Source organism: Branchiostoma lanceolatum, chromosome 1 (genome assembly GCF_035083965.1).
Source record: "Branchiostoma lanceolatum isolate klBraLanc5 chromosome 1, klBraLanc5.hap2, whole genome shotgun sequence".
NCBI lineage: Eukaryota > Metazoa > Chordata > Leptocardii > Amphioxiformes > Branchiostomatidae > Branchiostoma > Branchiostoma lanceolatum.
In genome coordinates this window covers 9462579-9475209 of record NC_089722.1, presented here as the reverse complement: position 1 = coordinate 9475209, position 12631 = coordinate 9462579, and the positions used below count along the sequence as shown (strand labels likewise).

The window sequence follows — 12631 nt, the reverse complement described above, 5'->3', positions numbered from 1 at the left end:
AAATGATAGAAACTGTTTGTCTTTCTACGTGTCTCCCCTTTGCTCTTACATGAATCCATATCTTCTTGTCAAAAAACGTCTAATCCAAAGGGTTTACAAATGCTTAAAATAACCATTTCGTTCTCGACACCATGAAGAATGGCATAGATAGTGAAACATGTGTTTATAATAGTTTCTTAGATACATCTTCCTTTAAAGCTAAGGATTCCTACCACTACTACAGAAGATACATGCAAACACCCGCAGACGAGGGAAGATTTTCTTAAAAGTGCGTTTAAGAGTTGACATGAAAGGCAAACATTCACAGCACTTTGATGTGGATTTCTTTAGCAAGCACGTCGCCACCTTTCTGACCCGTAGGAGTCTAAATGGCAGCAGGGGCACTCTGTGTTTCCTGCGTTCCACTAGGACCGACGTGATAAGAACCACCGAAAGTGGGCACTTCTGCAGCCAGCTTTGTGTCGTGCAGAGTAAATGTATTGAACCTGACAGAGAGAGAGTCCTTGTCAAAATCCAAGCTTTGAATGGCTTTCCTTGTAGTTTCCGATACAACTCACGGGTTTCTTCTGTGATAAGAGTAAAAAGAACGCTCGACATCTCGTGACAACAAAGTCGGCGAGGAATAGAAAGGGACAAATGAAGGATCACAATCCCGGCGTTAACATTTATCAGGCGTTCTGAAATACTGTTTCAGTCGGTATCTCTCGTGAGCATTATTTGATAGAAATTGATTCACGACTTGGGTATTAACGTATCACTCCATCCCAGCTTCAGGCCCAACACGGGACCATAGATGGAAACTGATCAAAGGGAACTCATTCTCTACACAACAGTGATTGTGTATCAAGTCTTTACACTTTCTTCACCATACAGCTTTGATCCTCATGGAAGCATTTAGCTTAAACTGGAGATACGACAAAATGCCTCTAAAGTTAGACAGCGCCATACTAGGAACGTAGGTGAATTATTTATGTATCTGTGTATCTGAGACGTACATTATTCCCAGCACATCAATGCCATCATGAAATCTTTGAATACTCCAGTATCTGGAGGCATTTGAAGCGGTTTCCAGTGAGCCGGTGTGTGGTGCCGTTGGGCATGTGGGTCCATATCAGCGTGCCTGTATTGCGAATGTATCCTTTTGAGACTTGCAAAACACCGAGTGCATATAGAATGTGTACCTTTCTGTAAAATCCGTTTGTAGACCTGGAAGATCATGGTGGGCGTCCTTTGAGATCAAGGCTATGTCTGTACTTGGAAGAGTGTCTATATCAGATAAAACATTGCATGGTCACAGCAGAACAAATCCCGATGATCGCTAACATTCCCTTGCATATTGATGAATAGACCCGTGTCTGCCGCTTTAAAAGTTTCTATACTTCAATTCTATTTACGTCGCCATGTAATCTCCATGTGGGACATGATATGATAAATAGCTGGTGCCGTTATTGCAACGATGGCAGGGTAAGACGCGGGCACACATTCGCCATTTACTTTAAGGCACGCTAAGACATAGTAGTTGATACAGTGGATATTGAATGCTTCAGCTTAATGAAGTTGTGTCTAGATATCATCCCTGTATGTAGTGGCCCTCCAAGAGCAACTGAGCCTTGTAACGGTTATTGAAAGATCGGAATCTCTTAGTTTCTTAAGTGCTCGTTTAGAGCAAGCCGTTGCGCTACTAGCATCAAGGTACAATTACATGAACTGCTACAATGTGATGACATGGCAGTTTGATTCTGTTCTAATGCTACCGTTTTCTGGGAAAACGGTGATTTTGTTCTCCCATTGAGGCTCTTATAACATGTGAGCCACGAGCAATTGACTTCAGATATCGTTGTTATTGCATCCAAAACATCATTTCTATCAAACACGTTACTTACTAATGGTACTTTTACTTGGTAAAATGCGATTTTACAAAATCAGGGTTATCTGTTCCAGTCGTTGCGTTCGGGATGCAGAGGACGTTCTAATACACTTTACTTAAGTGCGCTTCATGTATGATACATCACAAGTAACGATAAAGACAGATAACAGCTGCAGGCAATACGACAGGCCTACTTTAAAGCTTGACAGAAAAGGCGACGCTCTGTGAACTAATGAGCAAGTTTCACCATGCTTTCATATGGGAACACTTTGTATTAACCGCTTCAGTCGTCCTTGGCCGTGTTCGATAAAGACATCTTTTATAAAGAAGGGGGAATGCATCTTTAGCTGCTCGCGTTTGTTGACAACTGGTCTTTTTAACGACATCACTCTCGGCATACATTTTTTTATACCCATAGCAAATACTAAAAAAGGCCTATAGCGATGCGGGATATATAGTGGTGCACAATCTCGGCTGGCATCATGTTGTATGTACCGGTACTCTAGTGGGTTTTCTGCACTGAGGGTAAAATAGATGCTGTTGCTAGTCTCTTTGATGAGGCCCCGGCTAGCCGTCCCAGCAATCACCGTCTGACTGGAGGAGAAAGAAAGGCTGCACTTATCACAAGCTCTATTCATTTGGGTCGCGGTTAAACGTCACAGGCACAAGAAGAAAAGTTTTCATGAGTGCGTTATATTGTTTGAAGTGCACCGCGGGTGCGCTTTGGAGGATTTAGGGAAATGGAGTTTTATCAGTCACTTTGAGGTGCTCTTGGAGTCCACTACAATCGATGTGCCATTACCCCGCCGTGGCCGGTAATACACCGCGGCGGTTTCACGCCTGTCTGACGGTTTAATCGCTCCCCGCTGAGCCCCAGCTGGCACGGACCGCAGTAAACTTCCATTTCCCCCACTTCCCAGGACAGCCGAGCGGGGGGAAATCTGATTTCGCTTCACATGTTCCACCGCAGCTGCGCGGCTTTCTTGTACTTCACGGAATAATGGAGTGGAGAGGCCGTCCCGAGGGATTCGGTCATTTCATGTTGTGCAAAAAACAACATTTCATTACGTTATGTAATCTCGTTAGTTCTGCTCAAGGAGTTGGTTCTCGTAGTTTTTCTTCCCACACAGTGATTGGCATCAGATCAACTTCGATATGTGAAATTGAAAAAGCACGAAGCTTCGAAGATCATGGTCATTTCAGAAGCATAACTATTCAAATAGAAATACGTTAACAGAAGACGAGTTTAACATCTAATCTTTATCTAAAAAACACGAATAAGAAAAACTATTGGTCATTTACTAGTTTTCTCTTTGCGGTTGCTTGTAATCAGTATGTTAGTTCATTACAGTACACTCAAGAGACCTTTCTTGCACAGATTTACATCCTCAACAGCTTACTTTGATGTTATGTAACCTGGACATATCCGTTAGAGGCACTGACGCACAGACTTCAGAAGCCTAGCGCCCTTTGCTTCGAAAAGGTGATGACATCACTTAGTTTCGGTAGACCCGCTTTTGAACTCGCACATCTCGGAGGCAAATAAACTGATCCAAGATAGCGCGGCGGCGTGAGACCGAGGACGTTTAATCAACGCGTCCATGACCCATGACCAGCACTAAACCTGCATGTACTCATGCACACGGGCTGTGTGACGTTTATTAGCTGAGCTTTTTGTCACGTATTACTTATGCATGCCGACGTGTTTGCAGCGCGCTCATCTCACTCGTTTCACTTTCATTACTGTTATCAAGATTTTATGTAAGCTTCATGTATCATGTTGTCAAAACGTACATTTCGAAGTGCTCTCCAATCATTTAAAGATATGATTGCTACTGACTTTAATAAATGTAGTGTGCAAACTTATTTGTTTTTATGCATTACCAGGCTCAACCTAACCAATAAAAGGATATTGTTGCCGCGTCGACGCCATACCGGATGTTTAACTTTCTTCTTGGATATAAATGCTGTTGCATTTTTCCCATGCACAGACATAACCCGGGTAATGCTAAGGTCCTAATAGGAGAAAGGGGCCCCGCCGAGTGGTTGACGGGCTGTTTGGGCACTTTCGGGCGTGACCCCTACGTGACCCCGTGGGACACCCTGCGGCTGTCGGGCTATTTTTGGGCCCGGCCGGGACCCCGAATAATGTTAACTCGGACTTAAAATCAACGCGGGACCCGGTAATGAAAAGACGCCTTGAGCTAATCGTGCGAACACCGAAAGGTACCCCAACCCCCGTACTCAACAGTCCATCGGATGAAATTTGAGGCCTCGGGGCCCGGCCGGGACTACACCCACTACGGGCACCGGCGCTATTGGAAGCATAAAGCTCACGTTGCAATTTCGTTCATGAGAGACCTACAAGTGTAGGAAGCAGAACAAAACTCATATCATGTTGCATTTTCATTCGTCATGCGAATGTTATTCTCCTTGATCCTGGCGCATGGCCACGTATCTTATGTACTTACCAAAATGGCTTCTATACGCGCTGGAATCCCTCCCGGCTATGGACACCATGCTAAAGTGATGACCCTTCAGAACCCTTGGATTTCATGTTGCCAGCTCTCAGAACTAATAGTGCGACGAATGTTTCCTCGTAAAGAGAGCACGATGGCTGTTCATGGAGACTCCGCGAAATTGCTCCAACAACATCAGACCGTTACGTGACTGTTTTATTGATAATCCACTGAAAAGTACAATAACGTTTTCTCACAAGTAATAGTAGAAGCACTTAACATTATTGATGTCGTAAGTACCGCTATATATCATATATATATATGAATTCTACATTTCAACAATCATTTATCTATCCAATTCATCATGATGTTACAGGTTTACAATTTATCTTACACTGATTTTCAAATCTTTTGCTGTATGAAAATGCAGTTGAAACGCTTCGTTCCACTGAAACATCCAGAAATGTGTATTTCTTCTTTCACGATGTAGTCGTGCTGACAAACTTTGTGCCAACCCATTGAAAGTTAGACTGAAAGTTCGCACTATAAACTATGATCTGTGTAGTTCTGCAATAAGTCAAAAACGTTCATACGCCCTTCCAATCTTACCCTTAACTTGTGTGCATATTTGGCTCCCTATCAATATTCGTGCCGAGACATGCGGACATCTCTTTGTGTTTGTCTAATAGTTCCTGCTCGCAGCTGCTCTCCACGCTCGGTTACATCAATCCGCAGCGCTGATTCCTTAATGCCTTTGACCCTTCGACTCTCCACGTCTCGGTACCTTGTCTTTGATAGCTTCCAACCAAGCAGGATGAGAAATGTTTCCTCTCCCAACACGCTCCATTACCTCTTTTCTGCCTGATTTACTTCTGGTACGACATGAAAAGTTAAGCCTTTTATCAAGTGGACGTCTAGTACATCTGCTGTTTGGGGATAAACTCCCTGAGGATGTGCTTTACATTGATTTGCACAGACTCGTCTACAGAACTACCAAGAGGAGTCCATTACACCGTCCTATCGCCGCGACCCGTAACGGAAATGTTATCATAAGCGGGGGTTTGGCTAAGACTTTTGACCTCGGTGGCGTCTACGCTGGCAATAAAAGGTAAAACAGCAAATATCTTACAGTATTTTACGTCCTGTAAGTGTAGTTAGTGGTCCCCGCACTTACATTAAGTAGATTCTTATCATCGCCACCTCGTCGCGTCCTGGCGCAGATAATCAAATTACCGTACACTCACTGTGAAATTGTTTCGCCTCGGTTTCGGCTGTGTGTTTTAGAGCTAGGAGAGTTTTTAGCCAGTGACGCTGAACGTCATAAAATGTATAGTTGGTATCTTTCTTATCGGGAGACAGACGAGAAGCACTTCATTACTATGTTCATGGTCGGCATGGTTGTTCAAAAACTTACCAACTGTGAAGGAAACTGTCTGAAACGTTGCCATAAAGCTACTACCACTTCGTAAAAAAGAATCCTCAACAATTGCCCTTTTTGGCCAACTTCCCAAGATCTCCAAACCATTTCACTGTACTATGATCAAGACTAATTCAAGCCCAGAAGCCCTTGGAATCTTTCTAATGATATGGCCTGCACGTAACCCAAAACTATAAAAACTTTATTTACAACTTTTGAAGTTATACTGTTTCCAAACCAATCAACCAAACAACGACAATGACCATAAACTCTTTCCGCTTTACGATAAAGAGATACAGAAACAGGTAAAGATAACTAAACTGTGCGCCAAGCTTCCCGTACTGGACACAGAACAAATTGAAACGATTTCCTAATAGGAATCGAAGAAGCGTCACAACGACTGTGGACACTCGTTTTACAGAACTCATCTGTTGACTTTGTGGGTCCCATCAGTTAAGTCTTTATCTCCCTCCACAGGTGGTGATCCTGACATGGCCGGACGAAAATCGAACCCGCAGTCACCGCTTAGCTCACCCGTCCTCATTCCCTGAAAGCTCGTTTGCATTTAGACGACAGAAAATCGCAAGTCCATTATCTACTTCCCGCGTCGTTAATAGATTTTTCGTCCTCGCTGAGACGTCTGTCTGTGCCCCATATTGATCGACACTGTTTTCACGGTACACTCACTAAGAAGTATTAACCAATTGCGGTCGGGTGAACTTCGTGCTGAGAGACTGGTGTAAAGAACTGCAGCAATAGGGGGCGCCCCACTGGTAATGACGTGTTACATTATCATCACGTGTGTGTGCTATTACAGCATGGCTGGGTACCTGTCTTGGTAACATGTATCATCTGAAACAATGCCAGCTAGATACATGTATTCGGATATCCTCAACTGAACTGATAAGTACGAGAAACACATTGCACCCGTACACATTCAGGCTTTCCTGAACTAATCGTCCTGATACAATATAGAGCAACAGAAGGAAGACGAGTAATTGGATTTAAAGTTACAGTCTATGCCTTATCGATTATTCTCTGTATCAACGTACGTTGTGTGTCAAAAATGTACGGGCGTTTTTCGATGGTGTACACATGTGCTTTGTTTAAGGTCAACCCTTCGAATAATGAGGTCAAGGAATCCTAAGGCTTGTCTTTCTTTCTTCCCTGTTCTGTCTTACCTGTTACATCTGTCTGTTATGGTCAATGTACTGTAAAAGGCGAAATGTCCACGATGGTGCTATTTCGCGGTTTTCGCGGTAACCTCTTCACCGCTAACTTAAAACCACCGCAAGCATTCCATCCTCTACAGTAAAACCCTTCAACCGCGAACTTGAAAACACTCCATTTTCTCCTTACCTTGAAATTGAATCCCCGCCAACATATCCCTTTTGCAGTACTTAACAGTACTGATTTACTTTGTATGATGCACTTACCTAGTACATCAATATGCAGCATACTTAGGCTGTCAAAGCGCACCATGTTTCAAAATTATGGTAATGGGAAAGGACTGATAGACAACCACCAGTGTCCGCATGGTGACATAAATGGGTCAGGAGAATCGTTCAGGGCTGGTTTCAAAACAACTGAAAATCGTGCATGTTAGTATGAACTACTTTTATTAGTACTTTGAAACTGGAAAGTATGACTATCCTGTTTTATTGTCACAATGTAGCATATACAGTGGATTCTTTCTGGTTCACAACTACATATATCTAATTCAAAATAGTTTGGTTTTGCTCGTGAAATTTGTATGCAATTGCATTGGCAATCACATTTTATGATCTGCTGTTCATTATGTAGGTTACATAGGTTATACGCCTTTTCAGACTTTATTTTGTTTCCAATATAATATCTGTATCATATAACCGGTCTTAGCTTTCGAAGATACTGCCCTCTGGATACACCGTTGCCCCCGACGTAACTTACGACTGCACTTGCTGACTTTGATGAACAATGCCATAGTAACGACGTTCACATTGATTGTGACCCTCATTAGAACACTGGTATCGACTGGCAAATTCCATTATGAGATCTATTTATAGAAAATGACTTTGTTCTAAGCTGTATCAACTTGAGGTTCCTCGGAGACACCACCAAGGTTTTTGAAGATCTCTTACAGGAATCGATACGTTATAGCTCATTGTTTGCGTGTGGTTCACCGGAGATGTCAATATATCTTCCCATAAACAAAGATGCATGACTTCACGATGATGGGTCCATGTTCCAACTTTAGAGAGCAGATTGGTTTTTAAGAAGCAGTCGTGGGCTTACCTAGGATTTCCGACGTGACGTTTCTTATCTATCACGAGTACCTCAAAGAGGCTCAAACCTTCAGAGGCCCAGATCATATTGAATAGCTGCTAAATCTTTTATAATGTTTTCGTCGGGTACTTAGTAAAAGCATTCGTCATCTTTTAAGACACATTCTCTTTCTTTATGTATAGGCCTCCAAGCGTGAGATCGTATTTGGGGCACTACAATGAAATTAAGAGGGCTGATAAACCGTAGAACAACTTCAAATCCATTGCTCTGAGAGGCTTTTCATCGTATAGTTATCACACATAGACAGTCTTCCTACCAACAGTCGGAACACTTGAAGCGTCAAGTTCTATTTCTTTCAGATTCCGACAGCGTATAACTTAAAGTGCATATTTGTAAAGGCTATTTTGCTCCTACGCGATCCCATCAGATTTCATTTCGCGTATACATTATATACCTTGGCATGTCGGCACCAGTCTTTTCCTATCTTGAAGAGTCCTATTTCGTATATTGCTCAACAACGAATATTTCATTACGATAAAACATAATTTCCCTGTTGCTTTCAAGATTCATCGTTTATTTTTCAAATAAACCTGACAGGAACCACAGAATACCCGTTGAGGGAAAATGAAAAGAAATTCAAACCTCCTCATGTTTGGTCACCGTGGAGACTTGGTTTTCCTTTTTGATAAATTGCATTTCGATCGATTAGTCTCTCCGATACTGCGTGTCAGTGAAGCTAAATGACTTGAAGCCATTTCAAGCCTCAAAGTTTGTATTGTTTCATTTCAATGTCATTTGAGAGCACTTGTATTTTTTTAGATACAACCATACTTGTTAAACTTTTAAAAATATTGGGACGGCAGATTAAAAAGGGGGACTAAATACTACTCCATACATTTGATTTTTTCCTTAACTGTACGCGTCCAAGTCAAGGCGTTGCCCGTAATAAGACAGGTATCATGCATGACTGACAGTCATCGGATTTCGTTATCCATTAATTTTATTTCTCCATCTCCTTATTCATACAGAACGAGAGTGAATGCAATCACAAACAAGCTGCTTGCCCGTAGTGTCTGAGCATACAATAACATTCCGTTGTCTCAGAACACTTTGGTACGACATTGCCAAGAATAACACATCGGTAGAAATTTTCCAATGCCGGTGCAAAAGAGTTTATTCAAGTTTCAAGCCAATAATTCCAGAGCTCAGTGCTGGATACATCAGGCTCTATGGCATGGATGGATTAGGCTCCACCAGGAACAGCTAAGTCCTATCGATCAACTTGTAGGCGTTGTCTTCGTTTTACTTTCATTTACAGAGTGAAGCGTGAAGATGGCTTAACACCACTGTCAAAGCAGACAACCCCAGAGGTATCTACAAAATCATGGAGCAATTAAACACTCCATTCACCCCTAAAATCTCAGGCTTTCTGAGTTAATTGGACAGGGTTCATCCTATGTCTAAGTTGCGAAGAATTCAGTAAAACAGTATTGCCGAGTTCGGTTTGTCTATGATTTGTCCGTCCCAATCCCAAATGCATGTGTGGAAGCTGTACCTTTTCTTTTGTCAAGAAGTCAAGGTACAGAAAGAAGAGAGAATTTCCCACGGGTAATCATGGTTGGTGAAAATTCTCCGTCAAGATTGGGTCGCCCCAGTGGACGTCGCCAAAAGGCAAACTCGTCTTACTCATCAAAGACGAGAGTCAAACTCTTATCCCTTCTCATAACAGAGGTTCACAAAGAGTACGTCCCTAAGCTAATCAACAATACAAAGAGTCTGTGTCGAGTCAGAAGTTTCCTGAAAGCGTCAGGTAAGTTGCCCATTATATGTTTTCCCACGTTCAGTCTGGTGTCAGCGTGAAGGGGTATCTCCTTCAGCTTACACGGGTGACTGCATCTTTCTGGTGCCTGGGGAGGAATCCGTCTCTTTTAATAACGAAATCGGGTTCGTTGCCATTGGATCGTTTGGGACCCTCCTCTTGGGACCTTGAAAAGTTTCTCTATGGCTGCGGATGAGATACCTTGATGCTGTTCTACAATAAGGTTGTACGTCCTGAGAGATGCCTGATGATGATGCCATGGCCGTTAGTCTAAGGTACCGAGTCAAAGGTGTGAATGTCCTCCCTATCATCATTGTTGGTAGCGTACTAGTAAAAAGTTTGAAGAAGTATAGTAACATGTTCCTAATTATGTTACAATTGAACAAAGTGAAAAAGTTCAGAAGATGCACCAACATAAAAGAATGAAGAACATTATTTATCACCTTAATAGTTCCAGATAGGGAGATGATAAGGATGTGGATGCAAAGTCAGATTCAACAAAACACGAGATCCAAACACCCAATCCACGTAACGTCCCTTGTGGAATCTAAATTTTAATTCAACGCCGTCCAAAATGTCTACTGTGACCGTTTTTCCCATGCAACAACAGAAGAATCGTTATTTACCATTTTGGAATAAAGCTCTGGAGCCTATCGCGGCTCTGGAGCCCATCGCGGCTTTGTCTTTCTTGTAATCATCAGCCGCTTCATTGATTGGGGAGCCATCGTGCCTTCGTCGAGTCATCTCTATCTCCTCACACTATCGATTTTGCCAAGACGTTTTCTAGGGAATAAATCTTCTAACTTTCAAGTAAAGTCTCAGAAGGGCGGAGAGCACTCTGTGTTATTGAGGCTTGGTCCTTGGAGAAATCTTTTCATTTGCCAGGAAACGTCTTCATCGATTGAGAAGTTTGCATGTTGTTGTTCCTTTGTGCTTCTCGTCCTAACGATGGACTCCTTGTTGAAGATGGTATCTTTGCGGCTTACTGTAGCGTTTGGATTGATCCTTTGGTGTATCGATTCGTTGGTAGTTTTGATGTCAATGTCGTAGGTAATGTCTTTATCCAATGCACAGTGTTGATACAGAAGATCTGCATCAACGTCCCGTCCAGTCCGGTATAAATCATAACACATCTAATTGAATTTATGGACATTCAAGTAAATAAGCATCGGTATTTCCCTTTTCTAGACGTTCCAAATTGGTTTTCTTTCAGAGGAGAAGTTTGAAAAAATGAGAGCCATATGCAGGCACCCATCTTGTTGCTGCAAACTTTACAAAGTATTATTTATATTTTTCGTTGGTAAGTTACAGAAATGTACAGCTGCAGTGTATATCCATGATTTCACAGCATTGACCAGCAAAAATGTAATTATCAACGCATAGGGTAGTGTGGATACATGTTACAAAGCCTCTGCATTTGGGCTACCGAACGTTAAGGTCAGTCGATATACATTGTACCCACATTGATTTTTGTCATTGATTCTCGCTGTAGCAAGAAGAAAAGGCTTCCTGTTACACATAGTGAAACTTTCATCAACATTTTGAAAGAGTTTCACAACTATCGACGACGTGTGCGAGATTCCGATATTTCAGTCTGAAACTTCGGGAGTCAAACTACTTTTACAAAGCACTAGATGTTGTTAGGATAGAAGATATTCAACCATACTAATCTGATGTCGTTAGCTGAATCGTGGCACAACCCATGAGAACATACCATAAACACAATTAAAAGAAGGCAGTGTTGGGGGACAACTCTTCTGGCGCCAAGCCTTTGAACGTAAGTCTCATTATGTGCAGTTTGATGGCAATAAATTAAGAGTCGATGTCAGACATTATTCTCTTTGAGCCACAGACAAACATCTGCTTGGTTCCCTTGGGACATACCACCAAAGACAGAATCCTGTCGGTGCTTATTAATTCAGCGCCGAAACATCTTCTCTGCAGGGAAATCACTGAAGTCATTATCTATTGTTTATTTATAGGATCTAATAAGGCATGAGAATGCATGAATTGTAATATGTCGTGACTCATCTTCGGAGAAAAGTCACTTTTGTGAGGAAATTTCATCTCAACTCCCTGATGTTATTGTGCGATGTATAGCCACGAACTCCCCAACGTAGCAACGACATTTAAGTCTGATTTGCTTGGTTAACCGGTTGCTAAGGTCGTACCATTTGAAATTCATAATGAGGGGCGAATAAGCACTTTTATCCTGCTTTAATTTTGTTCGATTGGACGTTTCATATAGTATATATTGGGACGTTTACGCATCCTCACATTACTTCCCATACTCATATTAAATACCCAACAACTTCACCGCTTTGCACACCTCAGATGACTAATCAGGCTGGATAACATCTATTGACATATCTGACAGAAAAAGACAGAATGCTTGCTTCTGCAGCCGTAAATCATACACCTTCACGAGTTTCTCTCTTGTTTCACACGAATTGATAAGCCGAGCTACCTTCAGTACCGTGTGTTGTCCGCCCTTTTGTTACAATTATGCTGAATCAGACGAACCAGGGTTCGATTCCCAGTTACCGTTCTTAAACCGACCTGCCTGCCACTTAAAATAGTTGCTGTTCTACGAACATGGTGTTGTAAGCCATGGTTCATATTGTATTTACCAGAAAAAGCTCGAGGATTTTCCTAAGTATACATTGAACCTAGTACATATACTTGACAAAGTCCTTATTAATACGACCAGTGGAAGAACAGCTTCTGCAAGCGTGCGCTAAATTATTGAGGCGCATTTCGATTTCCATTTTCATTACAATGTAACCTTTCCTGTAATGCACTTT

General features: G+C 42.1%; 1 protein-coding gene across 2 annotated transcripts in view; it reads right to left on the bottom strand.

Moving 5' to 3' along the window:
- Nucleotides 1-12631, bottom strand: part of LOC136432609 (kin of IRRE-like protein 1) — a 34245-nt gene that overhangs the window by 15546 nt on the left and 6068 nt on the right. The window contains exon 1 of one of the 2 annotated variants that reach the window (XM_066424028.1): nucleotides 4339-4502. The exons of the other annotated variant lie outside the window; for it this stretch is intronic. Coding sequence (XP_066280125.1) covers nucleotides 4339-4387 — 49 coding nt within the window. The 5' untranslated portion in view covers nucleotides 4388-4502. Of the gene's footprint in view, nucleotides 1-4338; nucleotides 4503-12631 lie in introns of those variants that run through there. 2 annotated transcript variants of the gene reach the window in all.